Source organism: Ursus arctos, unplaced genomic scaffold, assembly GCF_023065955.2.
Source record: "Ursus arctos isolate Adak ecotype North America unplaced genomic scaffold, UrsArc2.0 scaffold_10, whole genome shotgun sequence".
Classification (NCBI taxonomy): Eukaryota; Metazoa; Chordata; class Mammalia; order Carnivora; family Ursidae; genus Ursus; species Ursus arctos.
The window spans coordinates 77,578,069-77,604,537 of NW_026622764.1; the positions used below are offsets into that span (position 1 = coordinate 77,578,069).

The window sequence follows — 26,469 nt, forward strand, 5'->3', positions numbered from 1 at the left end:
TATTTTTTTTATAATAATTTTTTACTATGTTATGTTAGACACCATACAGTACACCCCTAGTATTTGATGTAATGTTCCATGATTCATTACTTGCGTATAACACCCAGTGCACCATGCAATATGTACCCTCCTTAATACCCATCACTGGCCTAACCCAATCCCCAACCCCCTCCCGTTTGAAGCCGTCAGTTTGTTTCCCAGAGTCCACATTCTCTCATGTTTCATTCCCCCTTCTGTTTACCCCCTCTTCATTCTTCCCTTTCTTCTCCTACCAATCTTCCTATTGCCTATGTTCCATAAATGAGTGAAACCATTAGATAAATGTCTTTCTCTGCTTGACTTATTTCACTTAGCATTATCTCCTCCAGTCCCGTCCATGTTGTTGCAAATGTTGTGAAATCATTCTTTTTGATGGCTGAGTAATATTCCATTGTATATATGGACCACATCTTCTTAATCCAGTCATCTGTTGAAGGGCATCTTGGCTCCTTCCACAATTTAGCTATTGCAGACAATGCTGCTATGAACATTGGGGTGCATATGGCCCTTCTCTTCACTACGTCTGTATCTTTGGGGTAAATACCCAGTAGTGCAATGGCTAGGTCATAGGGTAGCTCAATTTTTAACTTTTTAAGGGACCTCCACACTGTTTTCCAAAGTGGCTGTACCAACTTGCATCCCACCAACAGTGTAAGAGGGTTCCCCTTTCTCCACATCCTCTCCAACATCTGTTGTTTCCTGCCTTGTCGATTTTTGCCATTCTAACTGGTGTAAGGTGGTATCTTGATGTGGTTTTGATTTGAATTTCCCTGATTGCTAATGATGTTGAACATTTTTTCATGTGTCTGTTAGCCATTTGTATGTCTTCATTGGAAAAGTGTCTGTTCATATCTTCTGCCCACTTATTGATTTGATTATTTGTTTCCCGTGTATTGAGTTTGAGAAGTTCTTTGTAGATCTTGGATACTAATCTTTTATCTGTAGTGTCATTTGCAAATATCTTCTTCCATTCCATGGGCTGCCTCTTAGTTTTTTTGACTGTTTCCTTGGTGGTGAAGAAGCTTTTTATCTTGATGAAGCCCCACAAGTTCATTTTTTCTTTTGTTTCTCTTGCCTTTGGAGATGTGTCATGAAAGAAGTTGCTGTGGCCAATGCTGTAGAGGTTGCAGCCTATGTTCTCCTCTAGGACTTTGATGGATTCCTGTCTCACATCAAGGTCTTTCATCCACATGGAGTTTATCTTTGTGTATGGTGTGAAACAGTGGTCACGTTTCATTCTTTTGCATGTAGCTGTCCAGTTTTCCCAGCACCATTTATTGAAGAGACTGTCTTTTTCTCCACTGGATGTTTTTTCCTGCTTTGTCAAACATTAGTTGCCCAAAGAGCCGAGGTTCCATTTCTGGGTTCTCTATTCTGTTCCATTGGTCTATGTGTCTGTTTTTGTGCCAGTACCATGCTGTCTTGGTGATCACAGCTTTGTAGTATAGCTTGAAATCTGGCAACGTGATGCCCCCAGCTTTGTTTTTCCTTTTCAACAATTTCTTGGCGATTCAGGGCCTTTTCTGGTTCCACACAAATTTAAGGGCTGCTTGTTCCAGTTCTTTGAAAAATGTCATTTGTATTTTGATCGGGATGGCATTGAAAGTGTAGATGGCTCTGGGTAGCATAGACATTTTAACTATGTTTATTCTTCTGATCCGTGAGCATGGAATATTTTTCCATCGTTTTGTGTTTTCTTCAATGTCTTTCAAGAGCGATCTGTAGTTTCTAGAATATAGATCCTTTACGTCTCTGGTTAAGTTAATTCCAAGATATCGTATGATTTTTGGTGCTATTGTAAATGGGATGGATTCCCTAATTTCTCTTTCTTCAGTCCCATTATTCGTGTATAGAAATGCAACTGATTTCTGGGGCGCCTGGGTGGCACAGCGGTTAAGCGTCTGCCTTCGGCTCAGGGCGTGATCCCGGCGTTGTGGGATCGAGCCCCACATCAGGCTCCTCCGCTATGAGCCTGCTTCTTCCTCTCCCACTCCCCTGCTTGTGTTCTCTCTCTCGCTGGTGTCTCTATCTCTGTCGAATAAATAAATAAAATCTTAAAAAAAAAAAAAAAAAAGAAATGCAACTGATTTCTGAGCATTGATTTTGTATCCCACCACATTACTGAATTGCTCTCTAAGTTCTAGTAGTTTGGGGGTGGAGTCTTTTGGGTTTTCCATATAGAGTATCACGTCATCTGCGAAGAGAGACAGTTTGACTTCTTCTTTACTGATTTGGATACATTTTATACCTTTCTGTTGTCTGATTGCTGTTGCAAGGACTTCTAGTACTATGTTGTATAATAGTGGTGAGAGTGGGCATCCTTGATCTTAAGGAAAAGGTGTTCAGCTTTTCCCCATTGAGAATGATATTTGCTGTAGGCTTTTCATAGATGGTTTTTATGAGATTGAGGAATGTACCCTCTATCCCTACATTCTGAAGGGTTTTAATCAGGAAAGGATGCTGTATTTTGTCAAATGCTTTCTCTGCATCCATTGAGAGGATCATATGGTTCTTGACTCTTTTCTTGTTGATATGATTTATCACACTGATCGACTTGCAAATGTTGAACCACCCTTGCATCCCAGGGATGAATCCCACTTGGTCAGAATGGATAATCCTTTTAATTTACTGTTGGAGCCTATTAGCTAGGATCTTGTTGACAATTTTGGCGTCCATATTCAACAGGGATATCGGTCTGTAATTCTCCTTTTTGATGGGGTCTTTGCCTGGTTTGGGGATCAAGGTAATACTGGCCTCATTTAATGAGTTTGGTAGTTTTCCTTCTGTTTCTATTTTTGGAAACAGCTTCAGGAGAATAGGTATTATTTCTTCTTTGAATGTTTGGTAGAATTCCTTGGGGAATCCGTCAGGCCCTGGACTCTTGTTTTTTGGGAGGCTTTCGATCACTGCTTCAATCTCTTCATAATTAATCGGTCTGTTTAAAAAATCAATTTCTTCCTGTTTCAGTCTTGGTAGTTTATAGGTTTCCAGGAAGGCATCTATTTCCTCCAGGTTGTTTAATTTATTGGCATAAAGCTGTTGATAAAAGTTTCTAATGATCCTTCCTATTTCATTGGTGTTGGTTGTGATCTCTCCCCTTTCATTCATAATTTTATTAATTTGAGTCCTTTCTCTATTCTTTTGAATAAGTCTGGCTAGTGGCTTATCGATCTTATTTATTCTTTCAAAGAACGAGCTTCTAGTTCTGTTGATCTGCTCTACTGTGCTCCTGGTTTCTAATTCATTGATCTCTGCTCTAATTTTGATCAACTGCCTCTCGTGCATGGGTTAGACCTGTTCTTCTGTTCCAGCTCCAGCTTCTTGAGGTGAGAATATAAAAACTGCATTTTAGATTTTTCTATTCTTTTGAGTGAGGCTTGGATGGCTATGTATTTTCCCCTTAGGACTGCCTTTGCAGTGTCCCATAGGTTTTGGACTGTTGTGTTTTCATTCTTGTTGGTCTCCATAAATTGTTTAAATTGATTTTTAATTTCCTGGTTTATTCAATCATTCTTGAGCAGGATGGTTCTTAGTTTCCAAGTGTTTGAGTTTCTTCCAAATTTTTCCTTGTGACTGAGTTTCAATTTCAAAAGCACTGTGGTCTGAGAATATGCAGGGAATAATCTCAGTCTTTTGGTATTGGTTGAGACCTGTTTTGTGACCCAGTATATGGTCTATTCTGGAGAACGTTCCATGTGCATTTGAAAAGAAAGAGTATTCTGTTGTTCTGGGGTGTAGTGTTCTGTACATATCTATGAGGTCCATCTGGTCTAGTATGTCATTCAAAGCTCTTGTTTCTTTGTTGATTTTCTGCTTAGGTGATCTGTCTGTTGCTGATAGTGGAGTGTTGAGGTCCCCTACTATTAATGTATTATTATCTATATGTCTCTTTATTCTGGTTAAGAGTTGGATTCTGTATCTAGCTGCTCCCCTCTTGGGGACATAAATATTTATAACAGTCATATCCACTTGTTGGATACATCCTTTAAGAATAATATAGTGCCCTTCTGTATCTCTAACTATAGTCTTTAGTTTAAAATCTAATCTGGCTGATATGTGAATTGCTACCCCAGCTTTCTTTTGAGGTCCACTGGCATGAAAAATGGTTTTCCATCCCTTCATTTTCAGTCTGGATGTATCCTTAGGTTCAAGATGAGTCTCTTGTAGACAGCAAATGGATGGATCATGCCTTATTATCCAAGCTGCAACTCTGTGGCGTTTTATGGGAGCATTTAGGCCATTCACATTGAGAGTGATTATTGAGAGATATGGTTTTAATGATGTCATGTTGCCTGTGATGTCTTTGTTTCAATAGATTGTAAATTTCTGTTCTGTATCACTCTTGGGGCCTTTTTACTTTTATAGAACCCCCCTTAATATGTCCTGTAGGGCTGGTTTCATGGTTACAAATTCAGTCAGTTTCTGCTGATCCTGGAAGCCCCTTATCTCTCCATCAATTCTGAATGACAGCCTTGTTGGATAAAGGATCCTTGGCTGCATGTTCTTCTCAGATAGAGCTTTGAAAATACCCTGCCAACCCTTCCTACATTGCCAGGTCTGTGTAGACAGGTCTGACGTTATTCTGATATTTTTACCTCTGTACGTAAGGAATCTCTTCGCCCTGGCTGCTTTCAATACTGTATCCTTGGATCTAATATGTGCGAATTGCACTATGACGTGATGTGGTGTAAGTTTGCTGTGATTGACCTTGGGAGGCGTCCTCTCTGCCTCTTGGACACGAACGCTTGTTTCCTTTGCCAGATTAGGAAAGTTTCAGCTACAATGTTCAAATATCTCTTCTAGACCTCTCTTTCTCCACCCCCTCGGAGATGCCGATGATTATGACATTGGAACATTTCATTGAGTCAGTAATCTCCTGTAACCTACATTCTTGAGATTGGATTTTTTTGAGCAAAGTTTCTGTTTTAACTTTGTCTTCTACCATCCCATCCTCCAATTCACTAGTCCGTTCTTCTGCCTCACTCACCCTGGCCGCCAGAGTGTCTAGTTTAGACAGCAATTGATTCATAGTATTTTTAATTTCTGCCAGATTCGCTCTCATTTCCACCCTTAGAGATTCTATATTCTTGTTAATATTTTCTTCAAGCCTACACATCATTTTGACCATTGTTACTCTGAACTCCATTTCTGACAATTTGGTTGTATGCATATCCATCATTTCTGTGGCAGAGGCCACAGTCTCTGTGTCCTTTCTTTCCTGAGCATTTCTCCTCCTCATCATTCTGATGAGGAGAGGTTGCGGGGATGCCCAGAGCCCAAATTATTGACCAGGACCCAGGCAGTGTGCACTTGTTTTATAGGGACCTTAGGGATGTGGGCTTGATTTTTCAGCCTGTCTTCTGGGGGAGGGGCCTGCCACGCTGATACTCAGGCAACCCTGTTTGGGTAGAGTTGCCCTGTCCCCTGCGAGGGGGGATGGGGATGGGCACACTGTGAGCTGATATTTCTGGGCTTTTGTTCTCTGGCGGCTTTCCCTGGCGGTTTTCTGTGACTCTTCTGAGAGTCAGAGCAGCAGTGGCCATATCCTAGCCTCTGTCTCAGACCAGAGAGATCACAGTCTGCTCTCCACTGAGCTCTCTTAGCCACTTTAACTCTGTTTCTGTCAGTTATGCCAAAACCCCTGCAGCATCCCGGGTTGTGCGCCGCATAGCCGCTCTCCCAGCCCTCGCTTCCAGGGCCTGCACATCTCTGTCCTTTGTGCTCTAACACCGCTAGCCACCACTGGTTTCCCCGTGTGCTCCCGAGCTCCCTGTTTCAGTGTGGTTTGCGTGCACTCCGGAGCAGCGGTTTTCAGTCTGGTCGTGCATGCGCTCCCAAGCTCCCAGTATCAGTCCGGTTCCAGTGAGCGCTCTGGAGCTCCAGTTTTCAGTCTAGTTCGATTGTGTGCTCTGGAGTTCCGTTTTTCAGTTTGGACGCATGCACACTCCCGAGCTCCCAGTTTTAGTCTGGTTCCAGTGAGCGCTCCAGAGCTCCAGTTTTCAGTCTGGTCGCACGCGTGTTCCCAGGCTCATGGTCTCAGACTGCTTTCTCGCAGGTGTCGGTCCGTGAGTCTGGCCCGCTCCCCAGTGCAGGTAGCTACTGCTTTCCAGTGCCAGAGACGGCGGCTCCCTCCCCCTTCCGTTTATCTTCCAATATCTGTGTGCGGATTCACAGCTCCCCACTTTGTACCTCAATACTCAGCGCTGGAGATGTTCATTTGTAGAGATCCAGATGTATCTTCCTGCGTCTCAGGCTGATTCCGTGGGTGTTCAGGATGGTCTTGTAGATATCCACTTCGACTCAGGGGACCAGCTGAAAAAGGGGTCCCCTACTCCTCCGCCATCTTTTCTCCGATCCTCCCCAGGATGGTTATTATAAAACCAAAACCCGGAGCACTGAGTGGCTCAGCTGTTAAGTGTCTGCCTTCGGCTCAGGTCATGATCCCAGGGTCCTGGGATCGAGCCCCACATCAGGCTCCCTGCTTGGTGGGAAGCCTGCTTCTCCCTCTCCCAATCCCCTTGCTTGTGTTCCCTCTCTCACTCTGTCTCTCTCTGTCAAATAAATAAATAAAATCTTTATAAAAAAATAAAAAATAAAACCAAAACCGGAAAATGACAAATGCTATTAATTACGTAGAAAAATTGGAACCCTAGTGCATTGCTTATGGGAATGTAAAATGGTGAAGCTACTGTGGACAACAGTATAACAGATTCTAAAAAAACTAAACACAATTACCAAATGATCCAGAAATTCCACTTCTGTTATATCCCTAAAATAACAGAAATCAGACCTGAACACATGCTTATATGTCAATACTCACAGCAGCAAAATTCACAACCACTAAAAGGTAGAAACAACCCAAATATCTATCAACAAATGAATGGATAAACAAAATGTGGTATGTGAACACAATGAAATATTATTCAGCCTTTAAAAAAGAAGAAAATTCTGACACATGCCACAACATGGATAGACCTTGAAAACATTATACCAAATGAAACAAGACAGGTATGGAAGGACACATATTGTATGATTCTGCTTTCATGAAGTATCTAAAGTAGTCAAATTCATAAAGACTGAAAGTAGAATGGTGGTTGCCAGGGACTGGGAGGAGGGTGGAATGGGGAGTAGTTGTTTAATGAGTAGAGTTTCTGTTTGGGATGATGCAAAGTTCTGGAGATGGATGGTGGTGATGGCTGCACAACACTGTGAATGTACCTTTATTATTATTTTTAAAGATTTTATTCATTTATTTGAGACAGTGAGAGAGAGTGAGACAGAGAGCATGAGTGGGAGGTAGGGGCAGAGGGAGAGGGAGAAGCAGACTCCCCGCTGAGCAGGGAGCCCAATGCAGGGTGACCTGAACCAAAGGCAGACACCCAACTGACTGAGCCACCCAAGCACCCCTAATGTAGCTTAATGCCACTGAATGCCACTTAGGAATGGTTAAAAGGTAAATTTTATGTATATTTTGCCACAATAGCATATTAACTCTAGCAAAACATGTATAATACTTCACTTTTATTTATTTATTTATTTTTTTTTTAAAGATTTTATTTATTTATTTGACAGAGATAGAGACAGCCAGCGACAGAGGGAACACAAGCAGGGGGAGTGGGAGAGGAAGAAGCAGGCTCATAGCGGAGGAGCCTGATGTGGGGCTCGATTCCAGAACGCTGGGATCACGCCCTGAGCCGAAGGCAGACGCTTAACGACTGAGCCACCCAGGCGCCCCAATACTTCACTTTTAAAAATCCCTTCATGATATATACAATGGAATATTACTCAGCCATCAAAAAGAACGATTTCACAACATTTGCAGCAACATGGACAGGACTGGAGGAGATAATGCTAAGCGAAATAAGTCAAGCAGAGAAAGTCAATTATCTTATGGTTTCACTCATTTATGGAACATAAGTAGTAGGAAGATCGGTAGGAGAAGACAGGGAAGAAGAAAGGGGGGGTAAACAGAAAGGGGAATGAACCATGAGAGACTATGGACTCTGGGAAACAAACTGAGGGCTTCAGAGGGGAGGGGGGTGGGAGAATGGGATAGGCCGGTGATGGGTAGTAAGGAGGGCACGTATTGCATGGTGCACTGGGTGTTACATGCAAGTAATGAATCATGGAACTTTACATCAAAAACTAGGTATGGTGACTAAATAGGTATGGTGACTAAAATAATAAAAATTATTAAAAAAAATAAAAAAAATAAAAAAATCCCTCTATGACACTTTATAAAGAAGAAATCAAACTATTAGTTAGGAGAATGACCCAATTAAGGAGAATTGCTAGGTGCAAGACAGACAGTAACTAAGTAACTATGCCTTTGGTATCTTTGTCCTTTTCCTAGGTCCCCTTTCCACTAATGAAAACACAGAAGTTACTGTCACTAGATTTGCAAGAAGATAGTATTTCCACATGTAAGCATAAACTAGAAATGTTTGAAAAACGTACCTGTTTTTTCCAACTGTGTTTGGATTTTGAGTTAAAATACTCAAATACTCCAGCACCGTACTGGGACAGAGTCCTTAAGATATGGCGATTTGCTGTAGAACTGATCACATTTTACATGTTTTAATTTTCAAGAAATTTTAGAAACAGTTTTGAATGTCATGTAGGTAACAATGTTGACATAGCTCGAAACTCAATAGAAGAGACATTACATGCAGAAGAATTACTCTCTGTAGTTGAGGTTAAAGAGATAAAAGTCAGCCTGGACAGTATGAAACATCTGAAGGTTTGAGTAATTTAAGCTGTCATATACCAGAGAATTTATTTCTTTTTCACAATAGAAAAAAAAAAGAGCAGAAATTCTTGACTCTTGGTTTACCAAAGGAGGGAGTAGATGATTCCAAAAAACCTCCAAAAAGTCATCAGAATACTGACAAAAATATCAACCTACTTTCAATGAGTGTCAGTTACCCAAATTTGATTCGAAAGGCCAAGAACTGGCAGAGTTAATAAAGTCTACATCTTGAAACATGGTGCCCATCTAGACAGCAAAAGGGATAAAGACATCTCCTTCCAGCAAAGATAAGCTTTACTTCAATGACAATGTCCTATTAAATTTTTCTCAATAGTAATTCTAAAACTATTAAGAAAGCCTTTCTTAGGTTCCTCCTGAAATAGTTAAAGACACAATTATTTTTCAGGAAAAGAACTTCAGAAAGTTATTTCTAAAATATTTCTTAGTCTATTGATTAAAGATTGGATTTGTCTTTAGTCTTCAAAATTAATTGGTGGTCGTTACAACACCAATTAGATAATCCCCCTAAACTGGAGTTTATTTGCATTTTATCGATTTCATCGGCTCCTGAAGCTGCTCGGAATCTTTTTTTGCTCCCGCTGTGTGGAGCTCAGAGGACAGTTTGTGACAACAGGCAGGAATGACAGTCTCGACTCCTGGAGAACTCACATATTGCTAGAGTTTATGAATACAAATGAGCATGTATAAAGTCAGGCAGAAACATTTAGAAAGATCCTAAAACCTGACGGAAAATCAGTAAAAATTCCAGCTCCCTCAGGCTGGGTCACGTCAAAGCACAAAGTCATCTCCCAAATGAGGTTCATGCCCACTCACCCCCAATCACAGCACCCCTCTCATTTCCTTCCTGGCACTTAGGAAAACCCATTTCTCCTCTCAGCTTATTGGATTGCTTGCTGCTTGTCTCCCTATATAAAGCACTGTGGTCCAGCACCAAGGAGTGTCTGTCTCATGACAGGCTCTCAGCAAAGAAGGAATCAACAGGGCCTAGTATTTTCTGCACTGAAGTCTGAGCCGTAACCCTGGCAAAGTCTCTGATATGTGGTCAGGGGAGCAGAGGGATGTTGCCGTAACCAGGAAGACAGAACAGGGCACTGACTCAGGCAGGGAGGGGGACACGTCCCTGCAGCAGGGTAGAGCCAGTCACCACATGTCCACAAGTTAATCAGGTAAAGCCCATTTAGGAGCAATTCCTGGCGGAGTCCACTGTGGGCTGGATAAATTTCCTGGTTGGTCTGTGGTGTTCTCTTAGGCCTCAGATTAGAGGAGAGGCCTAGGAGCTGTGACTGAGGAGGGGCAGAGAGAGGGAAAGAGCCCTTTGTGCAGGCAGGTCTGGCTTGGGTACAACAGGGAGGGCCCTCAAGGGGTGTGGAGGGTGCCAGCTCCTGTAGCTCATAGCTGAGGCCTGAGGAGGACCCCTAGCCCAGGACAGAACAGTGGCCCCAGGGAACACCAATAGCCACTACTCCCACCTCTGCCCCTACCCCCATGTTGAGGGGCTGCCCTGCTCCACGCACTGCCTCAGAATAGGGATGCCTGGTTATCACTTGCCAGGATGGTGACTATGTGGGGGAGAGCCCAGGGAGATGGTGCATGCATGCTCTGTGCAAACACCAGTCTGGCCCCTTCTGTTTGATGTTTTCCTTATGTTTACACCATATGCTTCAGTCCAATCCAAAAAAGCTAACTATAATTGGGGAGGGGGTTCATTCCAACAATCATGGGGGCCTAGCCTCCCAAGAGAAAGATCCTATGTTCATCACAGGGTTTGAAAATGCAAATGTGCCCAGCCACCAGAAAGGTGTGAAGGAGCAAGGAGCCTGGGTGGGGCCTTACCCAAAGCAGTGGCCCTCAGCCCTGGTCAGGAACTGCCAGGGGAGGGGGTATGCCTGGCTTCAGGCTTTTCAGGATAGGTTGGAAATTTGGATTTTTATGCAACAAAACAAAACAAAAAAACAAACAAAAAAAACCCCAAAACTAACATTGATTTGGTGCTTGCCAAATGTTCTTAAGTACTTTTTTTTTCCTAGTGGTGCTGGGGTGTGGGTCTTCCTTACACCACATTTCCCTCACCCCAGTGCAGGGCTGGGCCTTAAGTACTTTTTATATATGAGCTCATTTAATCCTCAGAGCAAACCTATTAAACCTATGACATTTTCATTATCATCTTCATTTTACAGACAAGAGGTTAAACAACTTGCCCAGAGCTCTGCAACTCTATGCTAAACTGCTTCCATATACTGTTATCAACTTCAAAACTTCTAAAAACCATGTGCAGGCCAACAAAGAAAACCTACCCATAGGCGCTCCCCCCCCCCCCCCCCCCCCCCCCCCGTGTTCACTGTGTGACTAGATCTCCTTCACTTACCCGATACCACAGGAGAACAGCCTGGTGTGCCGCACATTTCTTTTCACAAGCTGCAAAGTCAGACTCTCATTCTGGAGGTGCCCATCAGATATAAGGAGAATGCTCCGTAAGCCTTGAGAAGGGTACAGTAGATTTAAATATCGGAGCGTTTTCCAGAAGTCTGTATTTCCCATGGTAGGTGTAGCGGACTGGAGGAAATGAGATGAAAGGTTATTCCTTTTGGATATATTCACCATTAACTGTAACCATTTATTGAAGCATGTCTCGATGATGGTTTAGAGATATCACTGAAAAGATATTTTTTTTTAATTACACATTTGTGGAACAGCTATGCTTATATCCTGTTAGTTTATTTCATATCACACAGTAACTACGATATTATCGGTTGACACTTATTTGATGTTTTTATGGTTTTTCTGGGTTTGCTGGCCTGGGCTGAAGTGGCAACTAGTCCTTCTCCGCTTGTGCCATTTGAAGAAAAAGAAAAAAAGGAACGGAAGAAAACATTCCAACACTGTTAATGCTGGTTGTATTTAGGTGGTAGAACTGTGGTATTTTTCTTTCTACCCTTCTTAATTTCTAATTTTTCTTTAATGAGTTCATATCACTTTTATTAATAATAATAATTTTAAAAAGAGCCCACTGACATACAAAAACTGAAGGACTAGGGCTGTTCTATTAGTGGTCTTGGGGGGAATAAGACCAGACAGTACCGTTAAAACTTGATAGGAAAAGACCCAAGAGATGAAGGAAGGTTCTTTTACTCACCATAATGAACTCTGTTGGCACATTATTGCTTGTGATGTACTTGGGATATGAAAATAATTCCTTGTAACCTGTGTGATAAGATTGGTGTGAGGTGCAGCTATTAAATATTCACTTTATTGACCACCAACAATCATGTTTGATAGTTTAACATATTAAAAAAAACTTCACCGCAGTATTCCTTTAAATATTTAACTCTAGTGCACTGCAACTATGCACTTTACTGTGGAAAATGTTCTGAGTAAAATTACATGTGTAGACCTCTGTTCTGTAGAAGATGGCTCAGATGCGGGGTGTCACAACAGCACAGGCTGCCTGGCCGCCAAAGGGACATATTCTCCTTCCAGGCCCGTGGTACCCCAGCCTTACTTGACCTCTGCCCCCAGCAGCAGCAGACCCTGGCTCCTTCGTAAAAGGGCTCTGTCTTCTGGTGAATGGCACAGAAGAATCAACAGGACGTGACTGTCCCCTCACTCTGTGTTCCTTCTCTCATTCCTAAAGTACCTTGTTCTTGTGGCTGAGATGTCCCTGGACCCCCACCTGGAGGATGGTATTACTTTTCCTCTAAAAGGGCTGATCTGATGCTTCCTGAAACCTTACAGATTTTTCTACTACTTTATTGATTTCAAGTGTTCTGTCCACATCCTTGTGACCCTCATACACGTCAAACCAAAGGTCTTGCATTTGGTTCAGCTGCTGGTAACCTAGGAATGTTTATACAGCACTTGCCCTGTAATAGGCACTGTTTTAAATCCTTTACATGCATTAGCTCAGTCCTTACAACACGATGAGGTAGGAACTATTACTTATATTACAGATGAGGAAAAGTTCAAGTAATTTGCCCAAGGAGACATCTGGAGTTAGTAAGTGATAGAGCTGGAATCTGAACCCAGGGACCTAGCTTGAGTGTTCTGGTTCTTGAACTCTATGCTATGCAACCTCTTACTCCACAGATGGGGTCAGGGTACCAACAGCCATCAGCTCTACTCGCGTTAATATTAAGGAGAAAGCACACTGTGGACTGGGGCTGAAGAGCACTCACCTGTGCCAAACTTGACAATGTTTATCTTTTGCTTCTTACCCATCAAGGACACTGCATAGAAGGCAATTTGCTTGGCTTGCAAGAATGTTGCACCCTCCATGGAATTGGAGCAATCGAGACAAATAATCACTTCACTGTTCTCGGCTAGGTCAGGAAGTGTGATACCGAGATCTGGTTGAAAAACAAGCATGCAGGCCTAGAAAAAGAAAAAAAGGTGCTGTGTTGATGTTTATCATAACTTAAACTGGTCTGGCTTGTTTATACTGGGATAGGCATGCCTCCGAGATACTGCCGGTTCGGTTCTAGACCACCACAGTAAAGCAAATATCGCGAAAAAAGTGAGTTAGATCAATTTTTTTGGATTCCCAGAACACATGAAAGCTATGTTTACACTATACTGTAGTCTAATATATGTGCAGTAGCATTATATCTAAAAAAAAGTACATACCTTAATTGAAAGATACATTACTGCTAAAAAACGCTAACCATCACCTGAGCTTTCAGTAAGTCATAATTTTTTTGCTGATGGAGGGTCCCGCCTTGATGTCGATGGTTGCTGACTGACCAGGGTGTTGGTTGCTAAAGGCTGGGGTAGCTGCAGCAGTTCCTTAAAATAAGACAACGCTGAAGTTTGCCAAATTGATTGACTCTTCCTTTCACGAACTATTTCTCTGTAGCATGTGATGCTGTTTGATAGCATTTCACCCACAGTTGAGCTTCTTTCAAAACTGAAGTCGCTCCTCTCAAACCCTGCTGCTGCTTTGTCAATAACATTCTTTAGAACCCTTTGTTGTCATTACAACAGTCTTCACTTCACCAGGAGTGGATTCCATCTCAAGAAACCACTTTGCTCATCCATAGGAAGCAGCTCCTCACCTGTTCAAGTGTTATCCTTAGACTGCAGCATTTCAAATATGATAATAATGACAAAGTTTGAAATATTGAGAGAATTACCACAACGTGACACAGAGACATGAGGTGAGAAAATGCTGTTGGAAAAATGGCATCAAAGGACTTGCTCCACAGGGTTGCCACAAACTTTCAATTTGTAAAAAACACAGTATCTGTAAAGCACGATACAGTGCAGCTCAATAAAACAAGGTCTGCCTGGACTGCTCTATGTGCCCAAAGACAACAAAATTTCGATTCGAAACCCCAACCACACAATCTTTCTGAATGATGGACATGTAATTGGGCTAGAGTAACAGAGAATAAAGAGTGGCCCACTAAAAACTGATGAATCCCCCCTGGGCTCAGGCACACTACTTCTCTCTAGATGTCAGACTCTAATGGGGATGTGCCACTTGCCAGTGTGTATGGCTGGCAACAAATACCTTATAAGCCCCAAAGAAGGTAGAGACATAAACACACCACTATACATATGTGTGTGTTTCATTTAAAGCATACCCAATATACAAAAATCCATGTTTACAGAAAAGATTAATTAAAACGTTCTTATTCCTGTTACTAAAGGGGTCTGTCAATTTACCACACTCTATTAAATGCCATGTTTATCTGTGGCATTTAAAAGATGATTTAGAGTATAAACAACTAATATTTCAGGCATCCCTGCAAGGGATAGGTATACATATACATACAGGTAGGATTTTCAGAGTTTGGCATAAATGTATAATTTTTATAAGAAAAGACCTCCTTGTAAAATTCAACTTTCTAGCCAGGTAATATTACAAAGACAAAAAGAATAAGATTTATTCAACAATGAGATGGTCTATAGGAGCTCAAATAAAGTAGAATGTCAGAGCTGGAGTTTCCAATGTGTAGGCCATAAGCCCCTGAGAGGTCCAAATTTAATAAAGAATTAATATCTGAAAATATCTGGGGTATCAACAGTCTGAAGAACAAATAAGTAATATGCCTCTGTCTCTCACATATATGCACACGCTATTCTAAAAGGAATATAGATGTTATTGTGATGACTAAAATAAGCAACCTTATCTTTTATTAATCAACCAATACTTAAAGTATAACTACTATCATATAAGTTTCAGCTAAAGAAATTTCCCCAGCTTTGAGATATAATTGATCTATAACATTGTATAAATTTTAGGTGTACAATGTCACGATGTGAAATTGTGAAATGTAACCACAATAGGGCTAATAGCACATTCATCACCTCACATAACTTCTAGTTTTGTTTTTATAGTCAAAACATTTAAAATTTACTCTCTTTGCAACTTTCAAGCACACAATACAGTATTGTTAACTATAGTCAACAGGTTATATATTAGATCCCCAGAAATTACTTGTCTTTTGACTGGAAGTTAGTACGCTTTGACCAGTATCTATCTGTCTGTCTATCACATGTTCTGTAGCCATTCATCCATTAGTGGACACTAGGGTTTTTCATGTCTTCGTTATTGTGAATAATGCTGCAATGAACATGTTGGTGTGGTTATCTGTTTGAGACAGTGATTTCATTTGTTTTGGATATATACTCAGAAGTGGGTCTTGTTGGATCACATGGTAATTCTATTTTTAATTTTTTGGGGAACCTCTGTCTTCTTTTTCCATAGTGGCTGCACCAATTTATAATCCCATCAACAGTGCACAAGGATTCCCTTTTTTCCACATCCATGCCAATACTTGTTATCTCTTGTCTTTTTGATAACAGCCATCCCAACAGGTGTGAGGTGACACCTCATTGTGATTTGCATTTCCCTAATGAGGAGTGATGTTGGGCATCTTTTCACGTACTTGCTGGTCATCTGGATGTCTTCTTTAGAAAAATGTCTATTCAGTTCCTCTGCCCATTTTTTCATCAGATTTTTTTTTGTTATTGAGCTAAATGAGTTGTTTTTTTTTTAAGATTTTATTTATTTGAGAGAGAGAGAGACGAGTGGGGCGGGGAGGATCAAAGGGAGAGGCAGGCTCCCAGATGAGCAGGAAGTCCCACATAGGACTCGATCCCAGGACCCTGGGATTATGACCTGAGCTGAAGGCAGACTCTTAACTGACTAAGCTACCCAGGTACCCCGAGATACATGAGTTCTTTATATATTTTAGATAGTAACCCCTTATCTGATATATGGTTTGCAAAAATTTTCTTCCATTCCATAGGCTGCTTCTCCATTTTGTTGATGGTGTCCTATGTTGTGCAGAAGCTTTTAAGTTTGATGTAGTCTCACTTATTAATTTTGGCTTTTGTTGCTTGTGCTTTTGGTGTCATATTAAAAAAAAAAAAAAAAGCATTGTCAAGACCTACATCAAGGAGCTTTTCCTCTGTTTTCTTCCAGGAGTTTTATGGTTTCAAGTCTTACATTTAAGTCTTTAACTCATTTTGAGTTACTTTTTATGAGTGGTGCAAGATAGGGGCCTGATTTCATTTGTATATATCCAGTTTTCCCAACACCATTTATTGAAAGGACCATCCTTTCCCCATTGAATATTCTTGGCTCCCTTGTTAAATATTAGTTGACCATATACGCATGGGTTTACTTTTGGGCTCTCAATTCTGTTCCATGGGTCTGTGTGTCTGTTTTTATAACAGCACCACACTGTGTTCACTACTATAGTTTTGTAGTATAGTTTGAAAACAGGAAGTGTGATGCATCCAGATTTGTTCTTTCTCAAGATTGCCTTGGCTATTCATGTTTTTTTGTGGTTCCATCATGAGATATCTTTCCATTTGTTTGTGTCTTCTTCAATTTCTTTCATCAGTGTCTTATAGTTTTCAATGTATATATCTTTTACGTCCTTTGGTTGAATTTCTTAAGTATTTTATTTTATTTTTTGGTGCTATTGTAAATGGGATTGTTTTCTTTTTTCTTCTTTTTTTAAAAGATTTTATTTATTTATTTGACAGAGAGAGAGAGAAGAGTACAAACAGGGGGAGCAGCAGAGGGAGAGGGAGAAGCAGGCTCCCTGCTGAGCAGGGAGCCCGATGCAGGGCTCAGTCCCACGATCCTGGGATCATGACCTGAGCTGAAGGTAGACACTTAAACCAACTGAGCCACCCCAGCGCCCGGGATTGCTTTCTTTATTTCTGTTAGTTCATAGAAATGTAATTGATTTTTGTGTTGATTTTGATCATGATGTATGATCCTTTTGATGTGCTGTTGAAGTCAGTTTGCTAATATTATATCAGGAATTTTTGCATCTATGTGAACCATGGATATTGGCTTATACGTTTTTTTTTATAGTATCTTACAACTTGCCTGAATTTGTTTATTAGTCCTAATAGTTTTTTAGTGGCGTCTTTAGGGTTTTCTATATATGAGATCATGTTATCTACAAACCAAGATGATTTTACTTTTCCTTTCTATTTGTATACCTTTTGTTTCTTTATCTTGCCTAATTGTTCTAGCTAGGGCTTCCAGTACTACAATGAATAGGAATGGTGAGAGTGGGCACTCTGACTTCTGATTTTAGAGAAAAAGCTCTATTTTTCACCATTGTGTATGATGTTAGCTGTGGGTTTGTCATATATGGTCTTTATGTTGAGGTATGTTCCCTCTATACTCAGTTTGTTCAGAGCTTTCAGCATGAAAGGCTGTTGAATTTTTCAAACAGTTCTTCTGCATCTATTGACAGGATATTTTATTTCATTTTATTTTTTATTGATATATACTTGACATACAATGTTATATTAGTTTCCTTTGTACAGCATGGCAATTTGACAAGTTTATTTGTTTTGCTATGCTCACCACAAGTACAGCTACTATCTGTCACCACATGCTATTACAATAGCATTGACTATACTCTCTATGCTGTACCTTTTATTCCCATGGTTTATTCATTTCACAACTAGAAGCTTGTGTTTCTCTAGCATTCTTTCAAGAACTCCCTTTACCATTTCTCATAAGGCAGGACCAGTGGTGATGAATTCCCTTAGTTTTTTGGGGGGAATGTATCTCTCCTTCTTTTCTTTTCTTTTCTTTCTTTCTTTCTTTCTTTCTTTCTTTCTTTCTTTCTTTCTTTCTTTCTTTCTTTCTTTCTTTTTTAAGATTTATTTATTTATTTGATGGAGAGAGAGACAGCCAGCGAGAGAGGGAACACAAGCAGGGGGAGTGGGAGAGGAAGAAGCAGGCTCCCAGAGGAGCCTGATGCAGGGCTCGATCCCAGGACCCTGGGATCATGCCCTGAGCCAAAGGCAGATGCTTAACAACTGAGCCATCCAGGCGCCCCTCTCCTTCATTTCTGAAGGGCAGTTTTGATGGGTTTATGCTATATTGTGATTTATAAGAAATACGTATTTGGTCAACTCATATGTATTTGGTCTTTGTCCACTGTTCCTGGCTCACATCTCCCCAAACCCTTGGAATTTCCTAAGTGATGAAAGTGATAAAGGTGTCTTTTGTTATCTTAATGAGGCAAGTTTTGGCTCCCACCTAAGAAGGGGGGCTGGTTGCCAGGAGAATCAACCATGTGACCAGAGACTTTGAACTTTCAGTTCTATCCCCAGACTTCTGGGAGGGGAGCGGGGCTGGAGACTGAATCAATTGCCAATGGCCAATGATTTTAATCAATCATGACAGTGTAATGAAGTCACCATAAAAACCCAAAAGCATGGACTTTGGAGAGCTTCCACACTGGTGAACACATGGAGATGTGGAAGAGTGATATGCCTGAGGAAGGAATGGAAGCTCTGCACCCTTTCCTCAGACTTTGCCCTATGCATCTCTTCCATCTGGCTATGCCTGAGTTATATGCTTTTGTAATAAATTGGTTATCTAGTAAGTAAAATGTTTCTCTCAGTTCTGTGAGCTGCTCTAGCAAGTTAACCAAAACTAAAGAAAGGCTTGTGGGAATCTCTGATTTGTAGCTAGTTGGTCAGAAGTAAGGTAACATCCTGGACTTACATGGTGGTATGTGGGAAAACACCCCACCTTCCCTTGGAATTGGGTCCAGGAACCCAAAAGAGTAGTATTCTTGGTTGGCAGTTTTTCCTTTCAGCACTTTGAATACATCATCCCACTCCCTCCTGATCTTATGGTTTCTGCAGGAAAATCTGCTGATAGCCCTATGGGGGGGTTCCCTTATATGTGATGAGCCATTTTTTTCTTGCTGCTTTCAAAATTCTCTCCTTGTTCTTGATTTTTCATGTTTTGATTATAATGTGTTTTGGAGTAATCTCTCAGTTGATCTTGCTTGGGGTCCTTTGAACTACCTGCACCTGGATGTCAATCTCCTTCTCAAGATTTGGGAAGATTTTAGCTATTATTTCTTTAAGTAATCTTTCTGCCCTTTTCTCTCCTTTCTTGGGATGCCTGTGATACAAATTTTCATTTGCTTGACGGTGCTCCATAATTCATGTAGGCTTTCTTCACTCCTTTCCATTCTTTTCTTTTTGTTCCTCTGTCTAATTTCAAATCATCTGTCTTCAAGTTCATTGATTCTTTCTTCTGCACGATCAAGTCAGTTATTGAAGCTCTGTCTTGAATTTTTTCAGTCTGTCATTGTATTCTTCAGCTCCAGACTTTCTGTTTGGTTCTGTTTTATGGTTTGTATTTCTTTATCAAACTTCCCATTTTGTTCATGTGTTGTTCTCCTGATTTCATTTAGTTGTTTTTCCTTGTTTTCTTGTATTATATTGAGTTTCCTTAAGATGATTATTTTAAATTTGTTGTCAGGCAAATCATAGATCTCCATTCCTTTGGCATCAGTTACAGGAGCTTTATTAGTTTCCTTTGGTGGTGTCATGTTTGCCTAATTCTTCATGATCCACATACCTTGCATTGGTTTCTGGGCCTCTGAAGGAGCAAACACCTCTTTGTTTTTATAGACTAGTTTGGCAGCCTCACTGGCTGATGGGATTACCTCCGGTATTACAGTTATGCAGGACTGGAGTCAATTTCAAGGCTGTTGCTAGGTCTATGGTGTGGTCTGCAGTTGACATTCTTGTTACCAGGGGGTCAGACAGGTGTGGATCATGTCTGGTCGCTGGGTGGCTGGGATTGCCTCAGTATCTTGTTCAGTAGGGTAGCCTGGGACAAGAGGTCACTGCACAGTCCACAGTTCCTCAGTCAACAGACCGATTACCAGGTGTGTGTATGGGTGCAGCTTCCACTAGGTCCCTGGGTAGGCTCCTGCCTCATTGCTGGATGAGTCCCTGGGAGGGCAAGATTGACCCTGGACTACAGTTGAGAGGATCTGGAACCAAGCCCGGAACTGTTTCAGATTTCACAATCATGATTGAGATCTGCAGACCTGGTTCTGAAGGTGCAGATGGATATCTCCCATGAGGTCTCTGGGGAGGTTGACTGGTCCCTGATCATGGCTGGAGGGGCTGAAGCAGAATATAGGGCCCTTTTGGGATCTCCTGAGGTGCAGACATGAGTATCCAACAGGTCCTATGCCAATGGGACTGCTCATGGAATGCAGCTAGGAGAGAGCTAGAGCTGAGAATAGGGCCCTTTCAGAATCTTCAGGGCTGTAGATCGAAGTGTCTCCTGTTTGGTCCCTGGAATCATGGGTCTGCTTGCAGACTGTGACTGTTAGAAGGCTGGAGCCAAGTAGAGGGTGTTTTCAGGATATCTGGGGGCACAGAGTGCCTGCAGCCAGGACCATGGTCAGCAAGTCAGCTGCCTGGGGATAAACCTGCCTTCTCAAAATGGTTCTCTTTGGTCTTGGGCTGCATTGGGGCTTCAAAATCTCCTAACTGGATCCCAAAACTCACACATGGCACTTTGTCTGTGGATAGACGTCAAATAATTGTTATGGGGTGGGGGGTGGATATGTGTGAAGGACATCTTGTTTGGCCATTGCTGATGTCACTCTCAATTTTTATTCTAGTAAGAAGAGATTTCCTCATCATAGACCACAAGTTGTCTTATGACCATAAATAATTTTGTATCTGCTTTTACAGTATTAATATTTTAAAACTCTAAAATTATACAGACTAACCAATGTAATGTCTGAAGGCATATTTTGGTTTTGGTGGGGATTAAGGTAAAAACTACAGTCATAGAGAAACATGCCACATGAGGAACTTGGTTGAAACTTCAGAAGTTTGTCATGCCTGATTTCACAAGTATTTTTAGTTGTAAAGTCTTGGGGTGGTGAGAGCTCATTTTGTAATGCTAGTTTTTCAGGCCTATCAGTAATTTCCAAATTTAAATAATCTATTCTGAAATATTTTTTCAATATTGTCTCCCATTTTTAAGTAAGAAAGACTATACCTCGCTTTCTTTTTCTGGATGTTTTTCAACCCACATTCTTGGGAGATATGCGTCAGACAAACCAACGTGAAGAGAGAATCCATCACTGCCTAAGGAGCTACCTTCCATGGTGCTAATTACAGCTTTGCAGTCTGTGTGCTACAAAACAAACAACAATGACAAAGTAAATAATGGAATAATACCATATGATCAATTTGCAGTTACCTGTCAAGTGGCAAGCCCTTGCATAATTTATCTAACTTCATCAAGAATCAACAAGGTAGTAATAAATTCCAAATTATGAAATTTTTAGAAGTCATGGCCATTATCATTTCAGTTACCTTCCTGAAATTCTAAGGTTGATGTACACAGTCAAATTGAGAAGTCTGAGACAGTCTCAAATCCTGGATCCAAAGATTACAGATCTATGTATTCAGGTAGAACTATCTGGATATAGCAGTAAGTACACTAGAACTTAGAAGAGTAAAAATAGAAAATTCAATAAAAATCTTATAATTATGCCTTATTTTAAAATTACATTTTCATAGGGGCGCCTGGGTGGCTCAGTCGTTAAGCGTCTGCCTTTGGCTCAGGGCGTGATCCTAGAGTCCTGGGATCGAGCCCCACATCAGGCTCCTCCGCTGGGAGCCTGCTTCTTCCTCTCCCACTCCCCCCGCTTGTGTTCCCTCTCTCGCTGGCTGTCTCTCTCTCTGTCAAATGAATAAATCTTTAAAAAAAATTAATAAATTACATTTTCATAAATATAAAATAACTTCTGAAAATGTGGATGATAAGCTTTAAAACAATAAAGGCAATGTGATAGATTGTAAAATGGCTATAAAATCTTTCCATTTCTGTGTGCTTGCCCCTTTGCAATGTGACTTTGCATCTCTTCCTGTCAAGGTAGCACCTATTTATCTACCCTTGGATCCAAAGTTGGCCAATGTGACTTGTTTTGGTCAATGGGATATTGGTAGATGTGATGCAAAAGGCTTGGAAAACATTGGTGCAATGGGACTTGCCTTCCTCTGTTGCTACTGAGAACCCTTCCACTAACTATATGAATGAACCTGAGCCAACCTGCTGGATGAAGAGAGACGTGGTCATCGTCCCAACTGACACCAGGCCAATTGCCAGGTATTAGAATTAGCCCATTCTGGACCATCCTGTCCCAGCCAAGCCAGTGCAGCCCATTAGAACTGCTCAGCCAATTCATAACACTGTGAGAAATAACTAAATGTTATTGTTTTAAACCATGAGGTTTTGAGATTGTTTGTTACACAGCAGAAGCTATCTGATCCAGAGGGTTTCTTGTTCAGGAAGGACTAAATGTATGTGTTTACCTCTATTCCTAGCAAAATTCTAAAATTCTCTACCATAAAAAGGAACCAATTAAAGGATATAAAACCCATAAAGACATTGAGAATAGGAACAAAGACAATAGCAGTTGAGAGATGTCAACAAATTTTTAAAAAGATGGAAAGTTGATAGAGACATGGTAAGTGACTCAGCCAGAGTGGAGGAAGCTACTATCTGGGTCTGGTGGAGGACTATAGCAACCTGGTAAGACTATAGCAACCTGGTAAGGCTCATACCCTGGTGGTACTGCAAAAACAGCAGTAACTAGCAAGTAGACTATTGCACTAAGTTGCCTTCATGCAGGCCCCCTCCCTGCCCGAAGTAGCCAAGCAGTTAGCACCAATAGCTAGCACCCTGTTCTCTCATTAAAGGAAACTGAAGATTCATTTCTTAGAGAAATTTAAGCAAGAGCATCCACAGTGGGGAATCCTAGGCATAACAAAGCATAGGAATATAGTGCTGCAAACCAGGGAATGAAGTAAAAATTGGCATCCTAACGTGTGGGCCCCTCAGTCACTCTCCCCATTCATAATTTATGAATAACCTAGAGGTGTTCTGAATAACCACAGAAGGGCTAAACCACCACCACAAGACTCACCACCAAAGAGCCAGCCAACTGCTAGGCCTCTAGTGCAGGGTCTTTGGTCCACTCACTCCACCCACCTCAGAGCATCTAACTAGATTTCTTGTGTCTCAGAGATGAAGACAGAGAGGTCACCCAGGCATTTCAGGAAAAGCCTCTAACACAAAATATAGAGACCGAAAAAAGAAAAGGCCAGAAGAAGAAAAAAAGGAACTCAAATAATACAGGGAAGGGAAGAAAAAACATATTATGTTTTCAGAGACAAGAAAGAGAAGATAATGCACCCATGAAACACACAAAGATTCTATGAAAAAGGAATACTTATAGAACAGAAAAGAGTTCTTACAAATTAAAAATGAGAAATAAAACACAAATTTCAGTAGAATGGAATTTAAAATTGAGAATATCACCCAGAAAGTAGAACAAGGTTAACAATACAATGGTCAACAGGAGAGAAAAAGAAAGAAAACAAGAGGCTTGGTCCAGGGGACACCTGATTGAAAGGCAATGCAAAAGGTGAAGGAAAGAGGAACAATTTATTTTTTAAAAATATAGCAAAATTTCCCAGCACTAAGGCTACATGTTACATACAATGAATGAATATCACATTCTTATGAAATTTCAGAATACCAGGGATAAAGAGAAGATCTGAAATTCTTGTAGAATTTAAAACAAAACAAAACAAAACAACACAGACTACATACAAAGAATGGGGGGTAAGAATAGCATTTAACTTCTCAAAAGTAACACTGGAAGCTAGAAGATAGTGTTTTCAATATTCTGAGGAAGATGATTTTCAACCCAGGATTAAACATCTCAGCAAATGATCAGCATTCACAGATGGAATAAGGATAACTCCAGACATTGCTGCCCACACACTCAGGCAATTAATGGAAGTTGTGCTCTGCCAAATGGAGGGGGAAAAAAAAAGAAAGAGGATGCAGAGGAAAAGCCCTACAAAGGAGAATCATAAAGAAAGGGCCTGGGACAACAGCTGTCCTGTGGTAACCGAGCTGCATTGGAGTGGAGAGACAGAAGGGAGGAAGGTCTCCGGGGAAAAACATTATCTGAATTATTGGGGGAATTCAACAGTGACCAATAGTATTCTGAAAAGTTTTAATCTATGTGTGAGTGAGGTTAATGGAGAGAGAAGAGAATTAAATTTTCATCTACCACAACAGGAAATCAAAAAATAATTTTAAATCAGATGAATCAAGAACAAGCATTAAAAAAAAAACAGCATTTACAACTTCGAAGGCCATCAGAAAGGAGATAAAGTATTTAAAGTGGTTCACTGTCTCTGGAGTTTGGTCTGGAAGAGGCAGGGCAGAACCAGGCTGCTGCTTCTTGTGAGAAGCTGTTGTTAACATTATTTTCTTCTTCTTTTTTAAGATTTTATTTTTTAAGTAACCTCTATACCCAATGTGGGGCTCGAACTTATAACCCTGAGGTCAGGAGTTGCATGCTCCACTGACTAAACCAGCCAGGCACCCTGTTGTTAGCATTATTTTTTTCTTTTTAAACCACCTGCATGTATTGCCTTGATAAAATAGAACTAATGCTAAAATAAAAGCTCCTAAAAAATAAAACAAAGATTTACTAACCTTTTGTCTCAGTTCATGTGTATCACTAGAAATGGATTCAATCACGTATGGCATCTCAATGGACATACTCAAAGAGAAGCTACCGAAAAAGAAGAAAAAGTTGTCTATGATCTTAAACATAAATTCGTTGTCATTTTATATAGTTTTAAGTAAAATTTGAAACCATAAAACTCACGTCCATTGAATGTCTGAAGAGGTTTTATATTTTTGGTACTAACCTTTGTTTTATTCCTATTTGCTCTATATAAATCTTCTCTACTGTATCCTGTTAAAAGAAAAAATATATGTATAACTAAGTATCTACTAAGTTTCACGATGAGAACTCTAAACTGAATGTAACGTTACCAAGACCACGATCTACAGCAGCAATGAGACAGCCAGCTGGTCTCACCTCGGAGTAGTGAGACACAGAACATTTGCTCACGAAACGACAGTAACTTCTAAAATGTAACTGATATCAGGGATAATTTATGACCAATTTAACTGAGATTTCAACTATACGTATGTCTACATGTATACACACACACACAAATTTATATAAATATAAATATGTACAAAGTAGAAACAAAGCATTAACCAGTAGCTTTGGGCTACTATCTCTGGCAATGGAATTTAGGATTGTTTAAATTTTCCTCTTTGGTTTATTTGCATTCTTTATGTTTATCTAAATTCTTCATAATGAACATGCAGTACAGACACAAAAATTTTTTAAGTGACTGAACAGAATAAAAATATTACACCTATTGAACATAACTGTGTCTTTATTCTTTTCATTTTACAAACATTACATGTATCTAAATGCAGAAATGTCAGCAAAATCGACTTTATGCCAGAAAGATCAGGTTTTTTTTCATGTATTATTATTATTATTGTTTTTTTTAGAGCGGGAGAGAGAGAGAGAAGCAGAGGATGAGGGGAAGAGGGAGAGAGACTCTTAAGCAGGCTCCACCCCCAGCATGGAGCCCAACTCAGGGCTTGATCTCACAACCCTGAGATCATGGACCTGGACCAAAATCAAGAGTCAGATGCATAACCAACCGAGCCACCCAGGTGCCCCTGGAAAGATTAGATTATTTTAGATATTTTTAAATTCCCTATCAATAAGTCACCAAAACAAAACAAAAACAAAAAAACTTCTTTAAATCTTTCTAAGCATACAAACCTGAATGTTTTCATTCAAAACTTTGTCCTGTTGCCAGGGTGCCACGGTGGCAGGCATGAAGAAGACAGCCCTGCTACCTTGGATGCTGAGTTCCGTGATGTAGGTGATTTTGATAAGGACCTTAGCCTTAGGGGGTAGATTTCCAACACTAATAGTAAAAACATCCTGAAATAGAAACACATTACTCAGCTTTCTACTCAAAAGTGCATCCATTCTATGCTAGTTAATCCCTCCTATTACATGAGCCACTTAAATTATAATCTGCCAGACTCTTCCTCAGAAAATAAGCATAGACTCTACAAGACAAAGGGGCATCGGCAGTGCTAAAGGAGAATCCTGGAGCCAGTCCTCAGGGGTGGGGATGGCATAACGTCTATAGGGGGCAGAAGGAGAGGAGACCCTTTGGGAGCAGGACCTTGCCCTGACTGGGGAGTGTCACCTCTGTCTCCCATACCAGAGGCCCCACATGCAGGGCTCTGCTGTACAGACAGCCCCCATATAGCCCCTTCTTGAAGCACCTGTAGGCTCTCTGACCTCCACAGCATCTAGCAGCAATTCTCTCAGCAGCCGTAGAGCCAGAGCGGTTTTCACTAACGTGGTCCTCGCTTTATTCCTTTACCTTGTAGTTTATTCATCATTTTATTTTTTAGAAAAAGTACTTCA

General features: G+C 40.7%; 1 protein-coding gene and 1 long non-coding RNA gene across 4 annotated transcripts in view; one reads left to right on the plus strand and one right to left on the minus strand.

The window, feature by feature from the left end:
• LOC113251160 (uncharacterized) overlaps window positions 1–26,469 on the plus strand; it is an 85,629-nt gene that overhangs the window by 50,262 nt on the left and 8,898 nt on the right. The gene's annotated exons all lie outside the window — the stretch shown is intronic.
• The window catches only part of PARP4 (poly(ADP-ribose) polymerase family member 4), a 128,022-nt gene that overhangs the window by 47,194 nt on the left and 54,359 nt on the right, over window positions 1–26,469 (minus strand). For both annotated transcript variants that reach the window (XM_057309855.1, XM_026492939.4), the window contains 8 exons: window positions 25,807–25,971; window positions 24,863–24,909; window positions 24,645–24,723; window positions 21,120–21,257; window positions 12,982–13,177; window positions 11,943–12,010; window positions 11,175–11,362; window positions 8,497–8,596 (listed from right to left, as the gene is read on the minus strand). In XM_057309855.1, coding sequence (XP_057165838.1) covers window positions 8,497–8,596; window positions 11,175–11,362; window positions 11,943–12,010; window positions 12,982–13,177; window positions 21,120–21,257; window positions 24,645–24,723; window positions 24,863–24,909; window positions 25,807–25,971 — 981 coding nt within the window. The remainder of the gene's footprint in view (window positions 1–8,496; window positions 8,597–11,174; window positions 11,363–11,942; window positions 12,011–12,981; window positions 13,178–21,119; window positions 21,258–24,644; window positions 24,724–24,862; window positions 24,910–25,806; window positions 25,972–26,469) is intronic.